The sequence below is a fragment of the Rhineura floridana genome, chromosome 21 (assembly GCF_030035675.1).
Source record: "Rhineura floridana isolate rRhiFlo1 chromosome 21, rRhiFlo1.hap2, whole genome shotgun sequence".
Classification (NCBI taxonomy): domain Eukaryota; kingdom Metazoa; phylum Chordata; class Lepidosauria; order Squamata; family Rhineuridae; genus Rhineura; species Rhineura floridana.
The window spans coordinates 17880384-17905884 of NC_084500.1; the positions used below are offsets into that span (position 1 = coordinate 17880384).

General features: G+C 46.9%; 1 protein-coding gene across 1 annotated transcript in view; it reads right to left on the reverse strand.

Annotated features, from left to right (window-relative positions):
* Positions 1-25501, reverse strand: part of PIGL (phosphatidylinositol glycan anchor biosynthesis class L) — a 41404-nt gene that overhangs the window by 5118 nt on the left and 10785 nt on the right. Inside the window, exons 3-5 of the mRNA XM_061604891.1 lie at positions 17038-17128; positions 4636-4703; positions 1745-1776 (exon numbers count right to left, since the gene is read on the reverse strand). Coding sequence (XP_061460875.1) covers positions 1745-1776; positions 4636-4703; positions 17038-17128 — 191 coding nt within the window. The remainder of the gene's footprint in view (positions 1-1744; positions 1777-4635; positions 4704-17037; positions 17129-25501) is intronic.

Sequence of the window (25501 nt, forward strand, 5' to 3'; positions counted from 1 at the left end):
GTGCCCGGCCCTGCTGCTGGGCGAGGTGGGGCAGACCACTTTGGACAGCAAAATTTGGAGCTTCACTGGAGGGCAACACATTTCTCCCTCAATTATTTAATTGATAATTATGGATTATCCTGATTAATATTGATTAGTTATTCATCAGCAATACTGAGGAGGACTGCAACGTTTGATCCAGGGATGGGGAGGTTGGGTCTCTCCAAGATGTCCCTGGACTCCCACTCCGGCTCGTTGGCCCCAACCAGCAAGGTCTGATGGTCAGGGAGGATAGCAGTTGTGTCGCCAAGCAACACCTGGAGGGGGTGACAGCTTCCCCATCTCTGCTTTTTAAAACGCCATCAGCATATACAGCAACATCAGCCAGGTGATCTGCTCTGCTTGTGAACTTCCCTGGGGAAATTTGGGTGGCCGACAGAGAGGAGCAAGAGAGAGTGGAGCAAAATAGGCCAAATGACCTGATCTCTTCTGAGATGCATGCAATATAATAATAATAACAATAATGATGATGATGATGATGATGATGTCCTTTCTCCCAGAAGGAGCCCAGGGTGGCAAAAAAACAACAAAACACTAAAAACATCCTAAAAACATTAAAAAATATATGTAAAGCATATTTACATATTTTAAAACTTTTTAAAAAATATGTAAAGCAATTCCAGACGTGTACTGGGATAAGGTCTCTACTTAAAAGGCTTGTTGAGAGAGGAAGGTCTTCACTAGGTGCCATAAAGATAACAGAGATGGCCCCTGTCTGATATTTGGGAGGGAATTTGACAGGGTAGGTGCCGCCACACTCAAGGTCCGCTTCCTACGTTGTGCAGAATGGACCTCCTGATAAGACAGTATCTGCAGGAGGCCCTCACCTGCAGAGCGCAGTGATCGACTGGGTATATCAGGGGTAAGACGGTCTTTCAGGTATCCTGGTCCCAAGCTGTGTAGGGCTTTGTACACCAAAACCAGCACCTTGAACTTGGCCCAGCAGCTAATGGGTAGCCAGTGCAGTTCTTTCAGCAGCGGGGTGACACGTTGGCAATACTCTGCCTCAGTGACAGCTGCGCCACCACATTTTGCTTCAGCTGCAGATTCTGGACCAACCTCAAGGGCAGCCCCTCATACAGCGCATTACAGTAATCCAGCCTAGAGGTTACCAGCGCTTGGGCAAGAATGGGCTTCGGGGATGTATAGCCCCTCCAGATGCTCCAGCTGTCATGGCCAACAGTCAGGGATGATGTGAACTAGGGTCCATCAACTTCACTGGTTTAGAAGAACCAAAGTGATACACAGCCTCCTTGGAACCACACCACTCTTAGAATGCTGGGGGCGGGGGATTCGCGTGATCCAGTATCAACACCCAGCACGTCAGGATGAAGAGTCCTGGGTCCACCCTTCTTCTTTGAGCGCTAGTTTTCTACAAGCAGGGAGGATACGTACGTTTGTTGGGGTGGGCGGGGCGCATCACGCGATTTGTCGGAGAGCGTCGAGCAGATGCACTGCAGCATTTTGCAAGCCAAAAAACGCAACCGAAAGAAAGGTTCCTGCCTGGCATTGGTGCCGCTGAACGACATGCGCTCTGTTCTTGATTTAATGTGAACAGCTCCGAGGGCCCCTTTTTTAACGGCCGAGGATACAGGATGCAAATCAGCTTACGAGCAAACATTCACACATGCACATGAATGTTGCAGGAGAAATCACACCTCCTTTAGTGCAGAAATGTTTAAATTATTTGCATGGCTTCACGTACCTCCTGGAAGCTTCTTCTCTGAATGCAGGTACCTGTGAATTACAAACAGCAGAACGGTGAGTAAACATTCTACGGGGTTGCCACTCAGTCAAGTGCTCAATGCATATACTCAGGGGCGGGGGAATCTAGCTCGCTTCAACAGAACTGACGTTTGTGCTACAGAGCCTCGTTCCCCAAGGAACGTTGCGAGGGTATCTCCGGGAGGATTGACATTTTTAAATCTATCACAGTGACACCGGTTCATCAACCAAAGGCTCATTTGATGAAATTTGTTTCATTTATCGGTGGGAGGGTCAGGGAGGCTTTTTCGGCTCAAGGGCCGCATTCCCTACTGGGAAATCTTCTGAGGGCCACATGCCAGTGGTGGGTGGGGACAGAGGCAAAAATGGGCGGAGCAATTAATATAATTTTTACTTTTGTCCAGTAGGCTACTTTCTAGGCTCAATCAGAGTTTAAGGACGCTTTTCTAGCCAGGCAAAAACACTCGGGGTGTGTATCAGGGCCAGTTGGAGCCCCCCCTGCCCATTCTGTCAAGTGGAGCACCAAAATCCTCCTTGGTGGCCCTGGTGATCATGCTGGGGAGGTGGGGGGGGGAGTAAATGCAGGCTCATCTAAACTGCCTGCCTGAGGAACACAGAAATCTGCATTATGCCAAGTCAGACCATTGGTCCATTCTGTTCAGTACTGACCACACTGACTGGCAGCAGCTCTCCAGGGTTTCAGGCTGGGGCACATTCCCAGCCCTATCTGGAGAGGCCGGAGATTGAACCTGGGAGCTTTTGGATACAAGGCAGATAACCTACCACGGAGCTAAAAATAAAGCAAGATTCTAGTCCTCACGGTTTTGAATTAAAGGATGATTTAAATGGGAACGCAGGGAACCGCCTTAGACCAAGTATAGCATCTGCTTTGCATGCAGAAGATTCTAGGTTTAGCCCCCAGCATCTACAAGCAGGGCTGGGAATGTTCCCTGCATGAAACCCCAGAGAGCTGCTGCCAGTCAGTGTCGACAATAATGACCTTGATGGAGCAACTTGGCCTGACTTGGCATAAGGCAGTTTCCTTGCCCAAAAGGGGAGCTGTAGGGCTGAGCACAACCTCTCTCCGTTGGGGAGGGGACCCTTCCCCATTGAGTTCATACCCTCCTTTTAAGACTATAGATGGGAATGGACTCTGCTGCGTTTGCAGACACAGACGAGAGAGAGAGAGAGAGAGAGAGAGAGAGAGAGAGAGAGAGGGAGGTGCGGGGGGGTGAGGAGGAGGAGAGCACTTAAGCTCTTTTCCACTTCCCCCTTGGAGTCCGCAAAGGACAGGAGTGGCTCGGCTTGGCTCCCCGCCAAAGAGGGGAGAGGTGGCAGGCAGGCAGCTTAGCTAAGCTCCGTGTTGCCATTTTGGGAATGTTTGTTTTTAGAGTTTGGACTCGCTGTGGCTGGAATTAAAAATAATAAAAAAGAGTTGGGAATTTGGCAGTGACTTGAGATGGGGATTGTCAGAGGCAGGGAACATTTACACACACACACACCATTTTTTTATACACACACACCATTCACACACACACCATTATTATTATTATTACTATTATTACTATTATTATTACTATTATTATTATTACTATTATTATTATTATTACTACTATTATTATTATTACTATTATTACTACTACTACTACTACTACTACTATTATTACTATTATTATTACTATTATTATTATTACTATTATTATTATTACTATTATTACTACTACTACTACTACTATTATTATTACTATTATTACTATTATTATTACTATTATTACTATTATTATTATTATTAATATTATTACTACTACTACTACTACTATTATTATTACTATTATTATTATTATTACTATTATTACTATTATTACTACTATTATTACTATTATTATTATTACTATTATCACTACTACTACTACTATTATTATTACTATTATTATTATTATTATTATTATTACCACTACTGCTACTATTTATCAGGCTTGTTAGTCACTGGTTACCCAAAGGTCTCCAAGCGACCTACAACGCTGTTTAAAACACAAATAAATATATTATGCCAGGTGGTTCCCAACCCCAATAAGCAACTTGGAAAAGGCTGAAGGCCTCTTGGCAGAGCACTTCACGGCTTCCCTGCCTGCTGTAGCCATTGCGATGCCCCGGGCTGGGTGCTGCAGCATGTTCAGTTGCATCATTATGGCTTCTTTTATTTATTGTATTGCATTTATTTATTTATTTATTTATTTGTTAAATTTTTATACCGCCCCACTAGCATAGCTCTCTGGGCGGTGTACAACAGAAAGTATATACAATAAAATCACATAAATCGGTACAAAAACATATATATAAAAATCCACAAATCTCACTGTGTTACAGCTTTCTGTACAATTCGCACTGTAACACCAGAAAATGCAAGGTAAGAAACAAAAGCCTCAACAGAAGCACAATGAAAAATCAAGATGAATATTTAATGCAGACACGCCGCGGGCCACCTGGGTGAGGCTCACGGACCGCTGGTGGTCCACGGACTATGGTTTGGGAACTCCTGTATTATACCATAAAAGAAAAAGCAGAGAAGACCCCTCCGTAACAGCCGGCCAGCCAGCCACCCTCACACACACGTGCTCCCACTATGATTAAGTCACCCAGCCATATATAGGATCAGACAGACCGTTATTAGCAGCAAAAGAAACTCTTCAAGGTCTCGAGCAGATCTGGGGTGGGGGGAGTGGGGTGGGATTTGTCCAGCCCCAGAGACAAGTGAATCCTGACAGTTACCCTCCCCACACACACACATTCAGAAGGCTGGGATAATATGGGCACACAGGAAGTTGCCTTATAGAGCCAGACCACCGGTCAGTGTCGGCGAGTAGACTGTACCTGACGGCGACGTAAAGGGATTTGTGGTTCGTGTGCCCGCTCACTCCTCCCGCATCAAAAGTCACGACCTGCAAAGGTGGGAGGGGAAGAGAGGTAGGAAGGAGAACAAGGGATGGGTGAGAATTTCAATTCAGTTCGCATTCCAAGCAGAATTTATCAAACTTGCAATTTCTGAAAAAAATATGAGAACCGAAACACAGGAATCCTTCAAAATTCGCATTTATTAGGATTTTGGGAGGCAGTTCGCCGACTAAACAACATTTACAAAAACGCATATATTAGGGGAAAGTGTTCATAAAAATAAACACATGAGTGAAAATAACATTCAAAAAGGCATGATATGATAAGGAGAAATGGCTTGCAAAAATGTGTTTATTTGGAGAAATTCACACTAAAATGGTGGAGAATTTTAATGAGGATTTTTTAAAATCGCAGATAGCTGCAGAAATGTAGAGAACTGAATTTAACATTGGGAAAATGAGAAATCCCTAAGGAGAACCAAAGCAAAAATTGGGGATTTTCATTTCTGACCCTGCAATATATATGGTTGAAAGGCAGCGGATATATTCCAATTAGAAGCTTTTTAAAAAAAGTTTATTTATTTAAGGGGGGGGGGTTAAGCTAGAGTCCATGGTTGGGCTTCAGGGGGTCTGTGAATTGGGCACACAAACAAAATCAGTTTCCAATGCAATAAAATTAATTGTATATATTTATTCATCGGGGTCCATAGCTTTCCTCAGATTCTCAGCGGGGTCCATGACCCCAAAAAGGTTAAGAATCACCAATTTAGAGCATTTTCAACCCATTTTTTCAGCATCCCCATCAAAGATTCCCAGAGCAGCTTACACATAATCAGCTGAAACAAGACCGTCCTCATCTGCAGGCTTGCAATCTAAAAGACGTGGCACAAAAGGAAAAGAGGATGTGGAGGGCAGAGGGAGAGAGAAAGAGAAAAGCAAACGTGGATGCCCGTCCTTCAAGTGAAATAGTCGTGTGCCAGCTGTTACAGAAACAGCTCAGGGCCAGTCTCATGGAGCAGGTCTTTTGGGAGAGGGGATGGAAGAGGCCCTGTCTTCCTGTCTCTGTCACTGAGGCAGCCAGAGAACTAAATCAAAGACAACTGAGGTTTAGGCAGGAAATTACGCCTCAATAGCTCTGCCTTCAGGGGATCAGAGATGCTGTTTTCACAGCCTTTGGGCCCTGAAGCCTGATCCTGTGCACTGATTTTTTTGGAAAGACTGAGAAGCTACTTTGGGGGTGAAAGCCCCCCCGCATGTGCTTCTTCACACAGCTATGGGAAATGGCTCCCACAAGGTGCAGCAACGGCGACCAACTTGGATGGCTTTAAAAGGGGATTAGACAAAGCCATGGCATATGACTACTGGCCATGATGGCCATGTTCTACCTCCTCTGTCGGAGGCAGGATGCCTTTCCATAAGGACATCAGAAAGTCCTGCTGGGTCAGGCCCAAAGAGGCCCATCTAGTCCAGTGTCCTGTTTTCAACGGCCAGTCAGATGTCTATGGGAAGCCCGCAAGTAGGACCTGAGCGCAACGGCAACTCTCCCCATTTGTGATTTCCAGCAACTGGTGTTCAGTGGTCAGCAGCCTCCAAAAGTGGAGGGAGAACACAGCCATCGTGGCTAGTAGCTGTTCATAACTGCATACTCCTCCACAGGGGTGTAGTCGTCCTGTGTTTGGGGGGGTGTCTTAGACCCTTCACTTTTTTGACAGCAGGGTCCCAGCAAGGTCCCAGTTTCTCCAGCATCCTGTGAGCCAAACAGCATGAAAAGGGAGAGTCTTAGCTACTGAAAAGAGTCTTCTAACATGCTTCCTTGACCTTCCTGATGACTGGAGCCAATCAGAGTGAAAGGAGATAAATCAGCCACTGGAAAGAGTCTTCTCAGTAGCTGACACTCTCCCCTTTTCATGCTTATTGGCTCCTAGGGATGTATGTTGTGGAAGAAGGCATTAACTACGATCTCATTCTCAACCCCGCAGCAAAAAGGGAGAGGGGGCATGGCTATGGCTAACATGAAGGGACCCTGCAGGTCTGGATTTGCCACTATACTATTGCACCTGTTGTTTAGCCATCCACCTTGGAGGCCATCACTGGCTCCTGGGTGGGAGCCAATGCCACAGTTTAACTAAGTGCCTCTGAATGCCAGTCGCTGGGAATCGCCTACGTGGGGAAGAGTTATTTATTTATTTATTTATTTATTTATTTATTTGTTAGATTTTTATACCGCCCGACTAGCATAGCTCTCTGGGCGGTTTACAGCAAAATACAGATACATACAATAAGAACCCATAATAATACTACAAGAGCACATATAAGAAAATGTAAAGTCTAAAATCAATTATAGCAAATTCAAAACTAAATTAAAATTAAAATTAGATTAAAATGCCTTAGAAAAGAGGAAGGTTTTAACTTGGCGCCGAAAATATAGCAAAGTCGGCGCCAGGCGCACCTCATCGAGGAAACTATTCCACAGTTCAGGGGCCACCACCGAGAAGGGCCTAGTTCTTGTTACCACCCTCCGAGCCTCTCTCCGAGTCGGAACTCGGAGGAGGGCCTTCGATGTAGAACGCAGTGTACGGGCAGGTTCATATCGGGAGAGGCGTTCCAACAGATATTGTGGTCCCGCGCTGTGTGAGGCTTTATAAGTCAAAACCAACACTTTGAATCTGGCCCGGAAGCATATTGGCAGCCAGTGCAAGCGAGCTAGAACAGGTGTTATGTGTTCAGACCGCTTGGTCTTCGTTATCAGTCTGGCCGCCACGTTTTGCACGAGCTGCAGCTTCCGAACTGTCTTCAAAGGTAGCCCTACGTAGAGCGCATTGCAGTAGTCCAATCGCAAGGTTACCAGAGCATGTACCACTGATGTTAGGTCCTCCTTGCTCAGATAGGGACGTAGCTGGGCTACCAACCGAAGTTGGTAGAACGCATTCCGTGCCACCAAGGCTACTTGAGCCTCAAGTGACAGGGAAGGATCTAAAACAACTCCCAGACTACGAACCTGTTCCTTTAGGGGGAGTGTAACCCCGTCCAGAACAGGGTGTATATCCACTATCTGGTCAGAGAAACCGCCCACCAGCAGCATCTCAGTCTTGTCCGGATTGAGCCTCAGTTTGTTAGCTCCCATCCAGTCCATTATCACAGCCAGGCAACGGTTCAACACACTGACAGCCTCACCTGAAGAAGATGAAAAGGAGTAGAGCTGCGTGTCATCAGCGTACTGATGGCAACGCACTCCAAATCTCCTGATGACCACACCCAGCGGCTTCATATAGATGTTAAAAAGCATGGGGGACAGAACTGACCCCTGTGGGACTCCACATTCTGTCCTCTTGCACAGAAGAGAGCCAGTGTGGTGTAGTGGTTAAGGTGTTAAGACTACAACCCGGGAGACCAGGGTTCGAATCCCCACACAGCCATGAAGCTCACTGGGCGACCTTGGGCCAGTCACTGCCTCTCAGCCTCAGAGGAAGGCAACGGTAAACCACCTCTGAATACTGCTTACTATGAAAACCCTATTCACAGGGTTGCCATAAGTCGGAATTGAAGGCAGTCCATCATCATCATCATCAACCACAGAAAAAGTTGAATCATAGAGCTAGGCTGAACCAAAAACTGAAAACAGTTTTAGAATAAATGTATTTCGAACTGCAAACTCATTTTCATTTAAAATATAAGTCCACACTGTAACACGTGAACCATCTTTCAAATGTTGAGTGCTTTGAAGTAAAGTGGTATACATCTTGAAAAGGTGCCTCTCCAAAACAAAGAAGCCTCAAACGTTCTTGAGATAGTTGAGAACTCTAATGTTAAAGTGAAATGGATCTTACATGAATTAAAAAACAATTCTGTACTTTTCAAAATTGGAAAAGTGATTAGGACTCAAGGACGAATCCGTGATTGTTAAGGGTGGACGCTTTTTTAAACCAGTACATGTGTAAAAGAATTTCATTTTAGAAGTTATTTTAAAAATAGGTGGTAGAAGTAAAGCACCCATTCGCCACCAGTCAACTGTGGCCATTTTGCCAACTGTGGCCAGTGGCAGCTGTGTTGGACACCACGGCTATACAGGATTAAACAAATTCATGGAGGAAGATAAGGCTATCATTGGCTACTAGCCATGCTGGCTATGCTCTGCCTCCACTGTCGGAGGTAGTACACCTCTGAATGCCCATTGCTGGAAACCGCAGGAGGGGAGAACGCTGTTGTGCTCAGATCCTGCTATTGGGCTTCCCATAAAGGGCATCTGGTTGGCCATTGGGGGAAGAACAGGATGCTGGACTAGACGGGCCCCTTTGGCCTGATCCAGCGGCAGGAAATGGCACAAGCTGAGCTGAAGATGGGGGGGAGGGAAATGAGGAATGGAGAGACACTGAGACTGACAGATTTGCCCGGCTTCCCACCGCCGACCGACGCGTGCTGCGCCAGAAGGTGGCAGCCCTGGGCACCAGGCGGCTCCTTGGTCGGCCGGGGCAGAAGCTGGGGCGTTTGCAAAAAGAAAGGAAATTCAACAGGGCCTCCCTCGCTCCTTGCTGGTCCGGTTTGACTCCTTGGGTGATGGGAAGCAGCTTTGCCCTGGCGTAGGCTGCATCCTGGTTGCACAAGACGGGCAGCCAGAGGCAGTGGGGGAAAGGTCAGAGAAAGAGGATCAAACGCGTTGTGCCACCCTGCTCTGCAAGGAGGGAGGGGAACGAGCCAAGCGCCCCGAGCCAAGCTGAGGGCATGAGGCGTGGCCCCTGCCGCCACCTTCTGAGGGCCTCCTTCCTGCTTCTGCCTGGCACGAGAGGAAAGCCAAGTCAGTCTTGGCGGAGTCACTGCCTCAGTCTGCACCTTGCCAGCCTGCCAAGTAACTTTCACTTGATTTCTTTCTGTCTTTATTACATTTCTACCCTGCCCTTCCCCCCCAAAAGGAGCCCAGAGCAGCAACCGTCAAAACCATACAATTAAAAAAAAAAGGGGGGGGGAGGGATTTAAAATCATTTTAAAAGCATATAAGAGCGTCTAAAAACGTTGAAAAGCAACCACGTACCACCACTCTTGCTAATTTCAGCCATCAAATGGAACAGGAATGTTTTTAAATTTCTCCCGAAAGTCAATCATGAGAGAGACAGATGCACTTCATGGGGGGGGGGATCCAAAAACACCGCCCCACCAGGACTGCATTGTGCATGCGTCACACATGTATGTTTACTCTATTCCTTTCCTTCATCTTATGTAGGGCTCCGCCATCATGCATTCATGATGATATGTGGTCACGATGCTGTCAGGGCAGTTGTACACAATCCCGTTTTCAATGAGGTTTACAAGAAGTTAAAAAACAACCATACAATAATATATATATAAAAATAAAGGTCAGCTATTGAAAAAAGACATTTTCTTAATTGCCTGCATAAGCTCGGTGGAACAAAAAGGTTTTCAGCAGGAGCTTAAAGGTTAAAACAGAAGACATCTGCTGAATCTGTGTTGGCAGAGTGTTCCAGAGAACTGGGCCGAAGACAAGTTAGGCTTGGTTTCGTGTCAATGTTAAATGAACCTCACCAACTTGGGGGATGACCAACGCCGCTCCTGCAGATTATCTCTGTGATGGAGCTGGGATACAAGGGTTCAGGTGGTGCCTAAGATACCCGGGACCTAAACTGTTCAATACAAGGACCTTGAACCTGGCTCTGTATCTGCTAGTAAGTGGTCTATAAATGAGAAAAATAAATAAAATCTGGGTTCCTTTAGCAAACAGAGAAGTTACAAGCTGTGACGTGACAGGGAAGAAGGGCCTTCAAAGCACAAATCTGTCTGCCAATTAAGATGTCCTCTCTCATCACAACTCCTCCCTTTTGCAGAGGATCTTTCACTAAGTTCACAAACGCCTTGTTGACCAGTCTTTGCTTCTTCCGTCCGCATGTCGCATCGACAGGCCCAGTTCTCTTGACAAAAGGCAGCACCACCAAAACATTGGGTTTTGAGAAGCTACAGGAAGGCTGTGTTTCCTTCAGGCTAAACATGAAAATAAAATAAAGCCCTGCCTCCTGGAAATCCAAATTTTGTGCTAAGAAAAGCTGGATCCTGCAGCCAACAGTTATCCAAAAGAAGCCAATCTGCACTTCTCTGCTTTACATCCTATTTTACAACGTTGTGTAATTTATTCTCATTTCATTGGTCCTTGGGAGGGTGAAGGAGAGAGTCAGGGCACCATAACCCTATCTGTGAGCACTAGGAATCTGTATCAGTCACCCGCTTGCCTTCTAAGATTTCAGCAGACAACCATGAGGGCCAGAAACCTATTAAAAGCTGGGATTCTCAGGAAGCTGAATCCTGTTCCCAAAGTCCACCTACTTCTTCTGGGCTCCCACAGATTCACAACACCACTTTATGTAGTTGTTGTTATGTGCCTTCAAGTCGATTACGACTTATGGTGACCCTATGAATCAGTGTCCTCCAATAGCATCTGTCGTGAACCACCCTGTTCAGATCTTGTAAGTTCAGTTCTGTGGCTTCCTTTATGGAATCAATCCGTCTCTTGTTTGGCCTTCCTCTTTTTCTACTTCCTTCTGTTTTTCCTTTTTTTTATCATTAATTTTTATTCAAATTTTCAAAGACAACAAAACAAAACAAAACAAAAACAATTAAACAATAAAATAAAATGTCGACTTCCGATTTGTCGCAGATCAGTTATAGGTCTACAATATATAACAATCCTATCTCTAAAATTATATTATAAAATCACTTTCCTCCAGTAGTTATCTTAATTAATCATCAAATCTCATAACATTATTTTATTCTTTCCACAAAAAGTCAAAGAGAGGTTTCAATTCCTTGAAAGATATATCTTTCAATTTTTCTCCAAATAAACATGTCGCTTAATCCATCTAATTCAAATCTGTTAGGCCCAATAATTTCAATAGCCATTCTTCCATTATCTATATTAACTCCATCTTCCATCTTCAATAATCCCGTTAAGTCCAGTAATTTCAGTAGCCATTCTTCCGTTATCAATATCCCATAATAATCTTGTTGTCATAGCCATAGTCCAAGTAAACATATCAATTAATCCATCTCGTCAAATCTGTTAAATCCAATAATTTCCATAACCATTCTTCCATTATCAATATTAATTCCATCTTCCATCTTCAATAGTCCTGTTAAATCCAGTGGTTTCAGTATCCATTCATCCATTATCAGTATCCCATGATGATCTTGCAGTTGTAGCCATAGTCATATAACAAGAGTCTGATGGGAATTTCCCCCATCACAAATATGTCTTTGCCATCAATTCTGAATATGTTGTTGAAATATTGTTGTAAAGTCACATCTCTGCTCTGGGTGCGTCTCTGCTCTGTCACATATTTGTAGTTAATTCCATAAATTTTTTCCATGTCAAGCCCCATCACATCATTCCAGTCAAGAATTCTGAATGTGTTACTGAAGTATTGCTGCAAAGTCATATCTCTGTTCTTCTTTTTTACAATATGCACTGGCTCATCTCTTAAGAGTTTCTCCACTGTCACATATCTGTAGCCAACTCCATAGATTTTTTCTATGTCAAACTCCATCACATCGTTCCAGTCCAGAAAATTATCCAAGACATTGATAACTTTACCACCAAAATCTTCATTAATTTCTTCAGAGACAACGTTGAATTCCAAACAGTCAACTTTATTTCTAACATCCATAAACTCCAAATCTTTTTCCAATTTCACATTTGTTCCAATCTCCAGGGCTTGTAGCTTCCCTATCCCATCAAACTCCTCTCTCACAGAATCCACTATTTCTTTAAGCTCCTGCGTCATTTTGTTAAGTTCAATTTTCATCTCCTGTCTACCCTGTCTCAGGGTTTGTTTCGTTATCTCAATCTCACCCATTATTTTCTGAAACATAATTTCTTCCATGGTCTCATTCACTTTCCTGGTTGTCATTCTTAAAACCACAGAGACAAAAATTATTTCAGCCACAATTGGGTTAATATTTCAGGCTTGCTTGTATCAGTGTAGACAATACAGCCTGCCTTATCTCTATGTGTTCAGGAATACAAAACAAACTTAGTTCCCAACATCAAAACAATTAGTGGCGTCGTGAACAAGCAGATTCGTCAAAATGAAATAGACCAAAAAGAATTCCCCCCCCCCTCCTCGAAATAGAAATCCCTCTTCCGTTGATATCTTTAGAATGCACCTCCAGGACAGCTTTTTGCGATAAAAACAAAGATAAGCTTTTTCGATTTCTTTCCTCCTTAATTTCGTTAGTGAAAGAGAAAAGCCAAACCTCACCTAGAAGTTCTTCACAGCTGATTCACTGACAAATCTCTTTTTTGCTACACCAATTTAAGCCAAGTGAAAAAAGATAGAAAGAAGGATGCTTATCTGCCTGTTAAAGTCCGTTTTCTTTAAAGAAAAGATAAATGTGTCGCTGTAATCAGCTAGAGCTTGATGAAAGTCCGTCCGGCATTGCAGTTTGAACTTTCTCTCATAAATAAATGAAATCCAGTCCTCCCCACAAAAACAGGCTTTGGGGTTGATCTCTACATTTCTCCCTGCCCGGGAGAAAATCTTTATCAGTCAAAAAGAGCGTTCTGACTAATTTTAAAGCTGAAAAAGCTTCTTCTGAGACGAGAGCTCGCTCAGAGGCAGCACAGGCAAAGCAACCCTTCCTGGAAGTCCACTACTTCCTTCTGTTTTTCCAAGCATTATTGTCTTTTTTAGTGAATCATGTCTTCTCATGATGTGTCCAAAGTATGGGCTCATCCAAACGGAGAGGGATAATCCACGTTTTCCGTATCTGGTTCGTCATCTGACAGTCCTCACTTTGCCTGTTTGTTCGCTCTTTCCCAATAAAAAAAAAATGCTTTTTTTGCACCCACACACGCAGCGAGAGGACCTGTACTTCTTCTCGCTTTTTCCCAGCTCCGCCCATAACAATCCCCCCTATCAGCCAATTGGTCCGCAAAAATATGACGTATGCTCCTCTCCCCCTTTGCAACAAAGCACAACAAGGCGCATGCGCTTGAACGTACGAATGCGAAAGTTTGAGTTTCCTGATGGTTTGGTAGTAGTGGCTGTAATGGAGTTCCTTGTTGCTCACCACTCTGGAGCAGCGCCGGCCGGGGGGGGAGTGTAGCCAGGTGCCCCTGACCATCCAGGGGGATTGTGGGCAGTGCAAGGGATCAGCACTTGTAATCGCCGGGCGAATCCCCCTATAACCCTTGGGCTCATTCACTGCAGGGTTCAGCCCCGGACCGTTATGCAGCTTGGTGGCAGGAATGCTGCCCCTGAGGGAAGCAAACAGCCCCCCCCCACGGGTGGCCGCTCTTGGCTCAGGCAGGGAATGCGGGCAAACAGCCCCGCGTGCTGCTGTGTCAATCTGCACTGCAGCGTCCAGCACAGGCTTGGCGGTGTTCCCTCTGATAAAAGAAACATGCAAACCACTTATATGCCTATAATTCCTTATTTTCGTTTGTTTGTATTTGCGATATTTCGCAAAACCGACTGTATGCTTTTCTACCTTTAACGTTTCTGGAGATAGACATGATTGCAATTCCACTTATTTCTCCAGAACAGCAAGTAACGATGTGTCATGTCTAGGAAAGTAGACCACCAGTCTCTATGGTTGCGGGTGGCTGAGACGCTCTAGCAAACCATTTATAGGCCAATAATTAAAAAAGCAAATCGCATGATTTGCAGTGTTGCAGGAGCGGATTTAACTGCGCGAAAATGTGCAAAAGCGTGCAGTGTCATATGGACGACTGAAAAATAATGAAAACACAAAGCGATCATGTCACACATTTTACAGTCGTCTGGATGAGCCCTATGATAACCTCAGTTTCATCATTTAGCTTCTAGTGATAGTTCTGGTTTAATTTGTTCTAACACCCAGTTATTTGTCTTTTTCGCAGTCCATGGTATGCGCAAAGCTGTCCTCCAGCACCACATTTCAAATGAGTTGATTTTTCTCTTATCTGCCTTTTCACTGTCCAACTTTCACATCCATACATAGAGATCGGGAATACCATGGTCTGAATGATCCTGACTTTAGTGTTCAGTGATACATCTTTGCATTTGAAGACCTTTTTTAGTTCTCTCATAGTTGCCCTCCCCAGTCCTAGTCTTCTTCTGATTTCTTGACTATTATCTCCATTTTGGTTAATGACTGTGCCGAGGTACTGATGTTGCCGACTTTATGTAGCCAGTTTATGTAGCCGACTTGTATCAAAGTTCCACAGCCGCAAGGGCTTTGGAGCAGATCCTAGGACAAAATTTGCCCTCCATACAAGTTCTGGGGAAATTTCTTTCAGCCCAAGGGCCACATTCCCTCATGGCCAACCTTCTGGGGCCACATGGCAGCAGTGGGTGGGGCCAAAACAAAAGTGGGTGTGGCCGCAGCTGGCACACACACACACCATGCACATGCAGACTCTTAGGCCGTAGCTCAGTGGCATCTGCCTTGCACGCCGTTTAGTCCAAAATGGCATCTCCAGGGAGGGCTAGGACAGAACCCTGCAGGAACCCTGGGGAGTTGCTGCCAGCCAGTGTCGCTGATACAGAGCGAGATGGACCATTGGCCTGACTTGGTATAAGGCAGCTTGCTATGCTCCAGTGTCCCATGTTCAGCAATTTGTCTCCACCTTTATAGAGATCTTTAGGGCTGGCTGTTCTTGAGCCTGAGCAATTCAAAGGCCATCTCAGATTCCTGGGAACGAGTCCTACTTATCCAAGATTACCAAGCCCAGACATTTCAGCAGGCGGCAAAGCCTTCAAGGGCATTAGTGGCCATGATGTGTTGGAACCTTTGGGATTCCAACGAGCATCAAGGGCTCCGTGGTTATATCTTGGAGGAACCTTGTCACAAGGGGGCTGGGGCCTTGTATGCAACTGTCCGCCACATTCCAGCCTCCAAACAGCGAGGAAGGGAGAAGCATTACTCAGGAGGCCAAACAAAACAAACTGAAGGCCTTCTGCAGAGCCTGCATGGCCTCATTCCGTACGAGACCGCTTCCTGTGTTTCCTTCCCAAGTTCCATAAATGTTGATCTGGCTCGGAGGACGTAAAACTCCAAGATTTCCTCCACATTTGTACTATCTGGTATTGTGCTTGGATGAAGACTGTCCCCGTGCGGTTCCCCAGGCGAGACTTAACTTTTCCCACTGACTCCCGGGCTGGCTGAGAGAAGGACTGACGACACCACTGGGGGAGGGTGGGAGCTGGGGGTGAAAAACAGGGAGACGACACAGTGCAGATCAATCTTCGCGTTTCAGAACCTGCTGGGGCTGTAAGACGGTCTTGCTGGTTCTAGATGACAGAGGAATTTAGTCAACAAGAGATTCCCCTAGTCTGTGTGACTTATCCTGCAAGGGAATCTAAGGAATTTCCCCCTCCAGCTCACCACGAGTTATTTCCACCTCATCTGACCTCACTGGTCTTCTGTCCTGGGAGGGCTGGATAAGCAGTGGTTGCACTCACGGATTCCACTTTGGCCGGTGCATGGACCAGGCTACACAGTCCACCCTGCAACTTCTCAACTGTGTGGTTGAAACGGAAAGCCGTTGGCTGCCATTGTCTTCGCCTGGGGGTTCCGCAGAGCAGAGAGAAGGGAACAGCTTCACCCTCTAACAGCTATGGAGATTGCTACGGTGTGCGCTTCAATGCACTTCCATGTCAATGAATGCACTCTGGAGGATTCCATGCAGCGTGCCTACTTTGTTGCCGTACGCTGCCTTCTGATTTCAAAGGGAAGGCTGCACATAAATATTTTAAATAAATAAAATAGACTGGGTGACATCTATAGATGATCTTACTCAGAGTAATCAGTGGACTTAAGTCCATGGATTTCAGTGGGTCTCCTCTGAGCATGACTTGAGTGGATATCACCCGGTGGTTTCAAAGGCATTCTCATCAGTCTCAGTGTTTTCAAACCATTACATTCCTGCACCATTTTCCGCCTGAGGACCATGCAAAAACATTTTAAAAAAATCAAAAACAAAACACAACTTTACTACAACAGAAATAAGAATCAAAAGAAACCAAAGACGCACTTTCCTTTAAAAAAAAAATTGTTATGAAGAACTAACATTCACAATCCACCACGGAAAGCATTGTGGAAAGCAGATTGTGGAAAGCAAATTACGCAAGCGAAATAAGGCAGTCTTGACAAGATGCAGGAAAACAGAAAGGGAAAAGTGGAGTCAAATGGACCTCCCAAGGTAGTTTCAGGGCCAAGACACAGTGTCTGGAGTACTCAGCAACCCAACTTTCAGCAGCCCCCAAAACAAGAATGGAGGAAACTTCTGTGTGTCCCCCCCCGTTGCTGGACTCCATCTGCAGCTGCTGACAACTTCCTGAGGGCCGCATATGCCCCCCCCAGTTCCCCACCCTAAAAGAATGAGGAGACTTTTCATTACCAGGTTGATCCGGTTGGTCTTGACATGCTCAAGAATCAGAGCGGAGAGCAGACGCGTGTCCCATTCAACAGATGGATGGTCTGGAAGATCCCTGGGAATAACAACAGCAAAAACAAAGAGAGGCCCCAGGTTCAGTTCCTGCTGTCTCCTCTTAAAAGGTCCTCAGCTAGCAGGTGTTGGGGAAGAGGCCCACCCACTGGACAGCTGCTGCCAGTCAGAGTCAATAAATGGGGTCTCAATGGACTGAGACAGTGTAATGTGGCTTCAAATGAACAACAGAATCTTAGGGTCGTATACAACCAAGTTCTCCGGACCCCGTGAAATGAACAGGCCAAAGTTAGCCATGTCAATTAATTTCAGTGGGTCTACCCTGAGAATGACTAACATTGGATAGAAGCCATGTGGCTGAAAGGGGCCTTAGAGACTACTGAGTCTAATCCCCTGCTCTGTGCAGAAATATTGTTAACTACAACATCCCTGTGAGGCAGACATCCAGCCTCTGATGAAAGGTCTCCAGTGAAGGAGAGAGTCTGCCGCCTTCTGAAGGCAGGCTGTCCCACTGCTGAATAGCTCGTACCGTTATGAAGTTTCTCCTAACGTCTAGTGGAAATCCGCTTCCTTGAAATTCCCATCCCTTGGTCCTATAGTCCTGCCCTCTGGAGCGACAAGAACATATCTGCTCCATCTTCTGTGGGAGACAGCCCTGCAGATCGTTGAAGACTCCAGCTAACGTTGTCCCTTCTCCAAGAGAAGCACAGCTAGCTCTTTCAACCAGGATTCCTCGTAGGACTCAAGTGTCCAAGTCCCTCATCCTGTTCAAAGGTGAAGGGCTCAGAGCTCTAGGTTTTACACGGAGAGGGTGGCGACGGGGGAATATTTCCGTTTCTCTTTTTTTTTTTAAAGTCCACATGAAAATTCACCAGCATTTTCCTGGGGATTTTGACTAACGTACACGTATTTGTATGCAATTTTGATAAATATACACATTTGCTGCAAACCAACTTCCCCCAAGCCAGGGATTCCCAAACAGTGGTCTGTGGCCCACCAGTGGTCCGCGAACTTCTTTCAGGTGGTTCACGATGTGCCACATTAAATATTCATACGGATTTTTAATTGTGATTTCATTGGTCCTTTTGTTCCTTACAACGTGTGCTCTATATTTCAGTTAGAATTCTGTGGAATGCAAACAGTAAGAAAACTAAAAGGCAATATAAGCAGCACCTAGCACAGCGCATGACAATTGTTACAGCAGGCAGGGAAATCATGAAGTGGGCCGCCGAGACCCTCAGCAATTTGCAAGAAAAAATGTTTAGGACCCACTGCTGTAATATAATGCATATCTGCAGGCTGTTTGCATTGATATGTGCAGTTGTTACGCTTGCCTATAGCATTTCTGTTGGTGTCATCTGGCTGGAGATCCGCACTGCAACATTCAGCGCGGTGGAGATTTCCAAGGATGACTGTGTTGCGGTTCTCTTCCTTTTTTGGAAAGTGAGAATTGAGTAGGTGCTTGTTTCAATGTGAACTGAATCAAATGCCTCCTCCGTCCCTGGAAGAGGATCGCAGGTTCAACCGCTAGCGTCTCCAGCTAAAAAGGGTTTCATGGGAGTTGGGCTGGGGAAGACTTTTTGACTGAGACTCCCGAGAGCTACTCAGAGGAGACGATATTGAGACAGGCAGGCCAAGGGTCTGTTGCCCGGAAAAGGTGGCTTGATACATTCATATTAAAGGCCTTGAGACCAACCAGTGGGCACGGAGACAGGGTTAGAGGGGTCTAATACTTCTGGGGCCCACATCCCAGTGGTGGGTGGGGCCAGGGGCAAAAGTGGGAGGAGCAAGGGATGACATTTTTACTTTTGTATCTGGATCATCTAGCCAGATGAGCAACAGGCAGGATTGGAGCTCAAGGACACATTTCCAGCCAGGCAAAACCACTCAAGGAAAGTGCGATCAGGGATGCAGTTGTCCAGGGTGGCGGTGGCTTGTCGACCTGTTCCTTTTTTTGGGAGCAGGGTCCCAGCTAGGTCCCTAAGGATCAGCCGATCAGCATGAAAAGGGAGCATGTTAGCCACTGAGGAGAATCCTTGTCCTTTCGTGCCAATCAGGGTGAAAGGAGGGGAGTCAGCACCTGAGAAGACTCTTCTCAGTAGCTAACACACACCCTCCCCTTTCATGCTGACTGGCTCCTAGGGACGTCTGTTGCAGTGGAGCGTGGACTCATGAGATGACATGGAGATCAAGGGAGACTCGAGGGAGAGGACGTGTGGCTGTGAGGGTGCATGGCATGATGATAATGAAAGGACCCTGCACTTCTGAATTTGCAACTATGCTACTGGGCACGATGCAGGGCTGGTGAGCGGTGTGTGGCCTGGGGAGACTCCCAAGGGCCAAGTGAAGAGGCCTGGGGGGCCACATTTGCCCCTCCACGGCCCTGAGGATCCCTACCCCACTACTAAAGCAACCTTTGCAGCACATCTGACATGCTGAGTTTGCCTCTCAAATGCTGCTGGGCAGGTTTTGACTAGATTCGACAGACCAGGGTCACTCAAGTTCAATGGAAACCAACAGCTGGAGGTGGCAGATGGAAATCCCCTGGGGAGCGCGATGAGGCTACAGCGATCCAAAATTAACTTGCAGAGAAAAAGCGAGAGCCGCAAAAGCCCACCTGAAAGATTGCCCTGTGGGGTGGGGGGTAGAAAGCGGCCTAAGCGGTCCCAGACATTGTAGGGGCTAAAAGAGGGTATGGAGATGTCAGGCCCACAGCGTAACCCTTCAGGCTTCTCTATATGGGCCTAGAGACCAGTGGCGGCTCTGATGTCAGTGGGGTGGCAGAATCCGCTCTGGGTTTTAGTCCAACTCTCAAGGAGCCGGCCAAGGCTCTTGGGACTCTCCCCCAGCCACTAAACCCCCTCCCCAGCTACAGAGTCGCGATGCCCCCCAACTTGGACGGCATTAAAAGGGGATTAGACAAATTCACGGAAAAGGGTATCAATGGCTACTAGCCAGGAAGGCTCCGCTCTGCCTGCACGGTCAGAATCCCAGTTGCTGGAAACCGCAGGAGGGGAGAGTGCTCTTGTGCTCAGGCCCTGCTTGCGGACTTCCCATTGGGGCATCTGGTTGGCCACTCTGAGAACAGGATGCTGGACCAGACAGGCCCCCTTTGCCCTGACACAGCAGTAGATTGTTTAGCCCCTGCTGGTGCATTTCCGAACCCAATGAGGGAGAGTAGGAGATGCTTCATCTCCGCCAGCCAATCAAACGATGGCACTGTTGCATAAAACATGGGAAGAAAACATCGGCACAACTGTTGGTCAAAACGCACCCACACTGACACTGGCCAGGGGCCTCATCCTGACCTAAGGGACACAGTGAGTTTCCCAACAGCACAGCCAAGAGGAATCAGATTTCACCATTCTGGAGCTTGGGAGGGATGCGGCGTCTGCTGGGTTAACTCACAGGCAGGGAAATATAGGAGCACTTTAAACACAGCCTTGGGAGCCTGCCCCAAGGGGCGAGCTCACCGCACCCCACATACATGCGCTGCCACGCCCCTGCTTCCTGTCCTGTGATGTGGGGAACGGCCATAGATCAGTGGCTAGCCTAGAGAGTGCCGCTTTGCATGCAGATGGTCCCAGGTTCAATCCCTGACAGCATCTCTAGGTAGGGTGGGAAGGGACCCCTGCCTGAAACCGTGGAGGGATGCTGCCTGCTGGTGTAGACAACTCTGAGCTAGATGGACCAATACTCTGACTCACAGCAAGTCAGGTTTGGATGTTCCCATTTCATTCGGAACCATGAGGACTGGAATCTTGATTTATTTTTAGGAGAAGGGCCACAGTCCAGTGGCAGCGCCCCTGCTTTGCCAGGTTCAGTCCCTGACAAGCAGGGCCTGGAACCTGCTGCCAGTCAGTGCAGACCATGCTGAGCTAGATAGCCTGGCTCCGTATAAGGCAGTTTTCTATGTTCTCATCTAGGCGACCCCCTCACTGCAACAGATCCAAGATATGAATCACATGGCTATGAAACGGGCAAAACTCAGAACATTTACAGGCCAACATTTACAGGTCTAAATCAATGCCAAAAGACTAGGGGGAGGGGGGGTGTCACAGAAACTGGACAGGATGCCGGGGCAGAACATGAGGCAAGAGGTTAAAGTTCAAGTTGCATCAGCTTAACCCAGGAATGCCCTGTGGTTAGCTTAACACGTATTCCAGATACAGAGAGGGCCATGTTGCTGGCCAGCCTTATATGAATATAGTTAAATTACAAACAATACTAGATAGATAGATAGATAGATAGATAGATAGATAGATAGATAGATAGATAGATAGATAGATAGATAGATAGATAGATAGATAGATAGATAGATAGATAGATTTCAGTCACTGACCAGCTCATGTAAAACACAATACCTAAAATCCTGAACAAAATAAAATACAGTCCAATCTAGTGCCATATAAAATGCAATATAGTTATAGTGTAATATAGAAGCATTTTACACTCCGGTGTAAAAGCCCTGGTAAAAGATTAAAAGTTATCTTCAGCCATCAACTGGGCACTTTAGCTGCAACCTGGGAATTCTGACATGACAGAAGATACAATAGGTAACATTCATCAGATCTTCCGGGAACTTTCTGTGACATTCGGGTAATAAAAGGGTAATTCAGATAATAAGCCGGATATCACGATTAAAGGAGCAGGATAATTAGACAGGCCAGTGATGGGGAACATTTTTCAGCCCTGGGGGCTGCATTCCCACCCTGGCAACCTTCCAGGGGGCTGCATGCAGGAGGTGGGTGGGGCCAGAGGCAACAAGTGGGCGGAGCAACAGACGTGGCTCTTCGCCGTGGCTCAGTGGGCCATGTTCCAGCCACAGAAAGTGCATGGAGCTTTCTGCACATGGCAACCCCCCCCATCTCTCTAAACAGGAAAGTGACAGGCATTATCAGAGTTCGTGGGCGCATCCCAGCTAAACAAAAGCACCCGAGGATGGTGCCTGCGAGGCATGTGTCCCAAGGGCCAGATAGAGAGGTCTGGAGGGCCACATTCAGCCCCTGGGCCTAAGGTCCCCTACGCTGAGATTGGATGAGATCTCAACTTGAATGCTTAACAAGGAACAAAAACTCCACTGCTGCCCAAGGCTCTTTGATGGCATGACCTTCCGCTGCAAAAATCGCAACGCTGTCAGAGCGTTTTACGTAGAACGAGAGGCCAGGTTCCCTGCCCTGAGGAGCCTACAATCTAAATATAATCATGACGCAAGAAAACAGGAAGAGGAAATGGAGGCAGGGGCAAACAATGAGCTACAACCAAACAAACTTGAAGGGGAAGAAAGTTAAAACAACTCAAATATGCCCAGGAGTTTAAAAAAAAAAATGGCAGCAGGCAAGCCCAGTATTAAACATTGCAAAAGTTTGGCCCTTGGGCGCCTCTTGCTTAGGCAGCCCTTGAGCCGACAACAGAAACCCTCTCCCACTCTCAGGATGTGCCCTGCTTTGCGGGATGCTTTCCAAGTATCAGCGCCTTCCAACGATTTGTGTCATTGCGCAATATCATCATGAATAAATGCACCATTTCCCGGCAAGGGGCCCGAGATCTTTTCTCGGAGATGATACAACAGCTTTATCGTGATGTGAAATCTGGCGTTCGTCTGACGCCAGTGTCTCGGGGGCTTGCTGATGAGGATCGATGGGCGCGCAAGGGCATGGCAGGAACAAGTTCATATTTTAGGTATTTTAATGTTTATGTGATTTTACTGTTTACAATTTTATTATGTACAGGTTTGATTTTAGTTTTGTAAGCCGCCCTGAGTGCCCTATTATAGGGTAGAAGGGCGGGATAGAAATATTTTAAATAAATAAATAAAAGGCACAAGTCTCCCAAAAGTGCGGACCGCCAGTCACAATCCAGGTTGCTGCTCCAGCCCTCTGGCATCCCTTACCTGCCAAAGTTAGCCAGGCGCCAAGCGTGTAGACATGATGTTTAAGCACCTACCAAAGACATTTTTGTTTAAGAAGGCTTCCTTCCCCCAAGGGGTGTGGCCCAGTCATTTTATGGAATATTAACACTGCATCTGTAGGAATGGCTTTAATTGCTTGTAGTTTTACGGTTTTTTCTTTTTTTCTTAATCTTCTCACACACCGCTTTGACGGCCTTGGGCTGCGAAGCGGTTTATTAACATGCGAAACAAATAAAATCAATCGTAAATAAATCCCGCCGGTCGGTTACGGCAACGACTGGGTAGGGCTCAAAGCCACCGGTCTCCTAGGGACACAGGCCATATACCGTGTCAGACTGTTGGCCCATCTCACTCAGTATCGTTCACACCGGCAGTGGCTCTCTAGGGTTTCAGACAAGATTCTCTCCCGGTGTACCCGGAGATACCATTGGGGAACTGAACCTGGGACCTTCTGCATGCAAGGCAGCTGCTCCACCACTGAGCGACGGCCCTTCCTCCACGCTCTACCGCTGAGCTATGGTCTCCTCTGGGAGCAGCCAAGTTCTCTTTGAGAGGAAGAAAGGCGGCTGTTTGAACGGAGTCAAGGCAAGCGATCTTTAGGGTTTTGAAAATTATTTTTCGGCTGGCTCTTTCTCTCTCTCCCTCTAATGCAAACATCGTGCAACCCAACGGGCTTGGCCATAGGAACTAGCACACCATCTGCCACCAGAGCTTCCTCCTCCTCCTCCTCCTCTCCCGCGATCTAGAGTAACCCCAGTTGCGCTTCCAGCATGCACTGCAGTTTCTCAACTCTGGCCTGCAAGGAAGCCTCAAAAGCTGTTTACAATAGTCACATGGCCCTGGCTCATCAAGGAAAGAAAAAAAGGGGGTGGGTGGGAAGGCAGCAAAGCCAGGAAAGGTTAGGAGGAGATCTTAACCCTTTCATGGGTTTCACTCTCTTTCATCAGCTGGGCGAAAAGCCATCATGTTTATCTTTTTGCAAAGGAGTTTCTATTTCTAGAGCTTATCCAGTTATTCCTTTTCAGATACTAACGGGTGCATGTGGAGGGGGGAGTGGAGGGAGGGGGGAGGAAAAAGCTGCCAATAGCTTGTAGCCACAAGGGCTATGTTATACCAGTTTGTTTGTAATCATGGGTGGGGAGAGGGCGCTGCTCTTGTGTTCAGGTCCTGCTTGGGGCGTTCCCATTCGAGCATCCGGCTGGGCACTGGGAGCACAGGATGCTGGACCAGATGGGCCCCCTTTGGCCTGATCCAGCAGCCGGGCTCTTCTGACGTCCTCCAAATTCATGGAGGATAAGCCAGTGTGGTATAGTGGTCAGAGTGCTGGACTACAATGTGGGAGACCAGGGTTTGAATCCCCACACAGCCATGAGGCTCACTGCGTGACCTTGGGACAGTCACTGCCAGTCACCAGGCAATGGTAAACCCCCTCTGAATACCGCTTACCATGAAAACCCTATTCACGGGGTTGCCATAAATTGGGATTAACTTGAAGGCAGTCCATCGATCCATCCATCCAGGCTATCAGTGGCTATGAGCCACAATGGCTATGTTTTCTCTCTACAGTTGGAAGCAGTTCGTCTCTGAATGCCAGTTGTTCGGAATCGCAAGTGGGGGGAGAGCTGCCGTTGCTCTCAGACCCTGCTTTTGGGCTTCCCATTGGGGCCTCTGGTTGGCCACTGTGAGAACCGGTCACTGGACAAGATGGGCCCCCTTTGCCCTGACCCAGCAGCCAGGCTCTTCTGATGTTCTTGTGATGCATAATTCCTTATGGCCTAAAATCTTGGCAATGGATTCAGGTGGGGGCAGGGGCAGAAAGGCTGGGAAGAAGTTTGTGGCTGCTTGCAAGTTTTGCCCCCTCCCGGTGAAGCGGTTGTGCTTCTATGCGACCGACAGCACAACATCCTCCCGCAGAAAACTGGTCCCTCATTGCGTTAAACCACACAATGTTTTCCCTCTCTTAAACTAAGCATCCCATCTGCGCGGGACTGGTTGTGAAATTCCGTTCCTTCCAGGAACTGCTGGCAAGCAAAGCTCCTCGCCTGTTGTCTGTGCTGCTCAGAGTTCGCCCTGTTCAGCTCTTTTGAGCCAAACTCTGTTTCCATTAAAAAAAAAAAAAAAAAAGTCTGGGAATTTCCTTGCCAAGGCCATGGGGGGGAGGGCAGAAACAGTAGTTTTGGCCTGTAGAGTGTTTTCACCAGACTGGAAGAGTCATTAAGTCAGCCTTCCCCAACCAGGTGCCCCCAGATGTTTTGAACGACAACTCCCGACAGTCCTGGCCAGCAGGACAGAATTCCTGGAAATTTAAAAGGGAAGTGGACTGTGAAGGCTGTGAACCTCCCAGACTGAGTGCAAGAGCCTGGGTTGCTGGCGCAGGCCAAGAGGGCCTCATCTACTCCAGCCCTCTGTTCTTATTACAGGGGGCAACCAGCTGCCCCAACGGGAAGCCCACAAGCAGGACCTGAGCGCCACAGTAACTCTCTCCTCCTGAGGTTTCCAGTAACT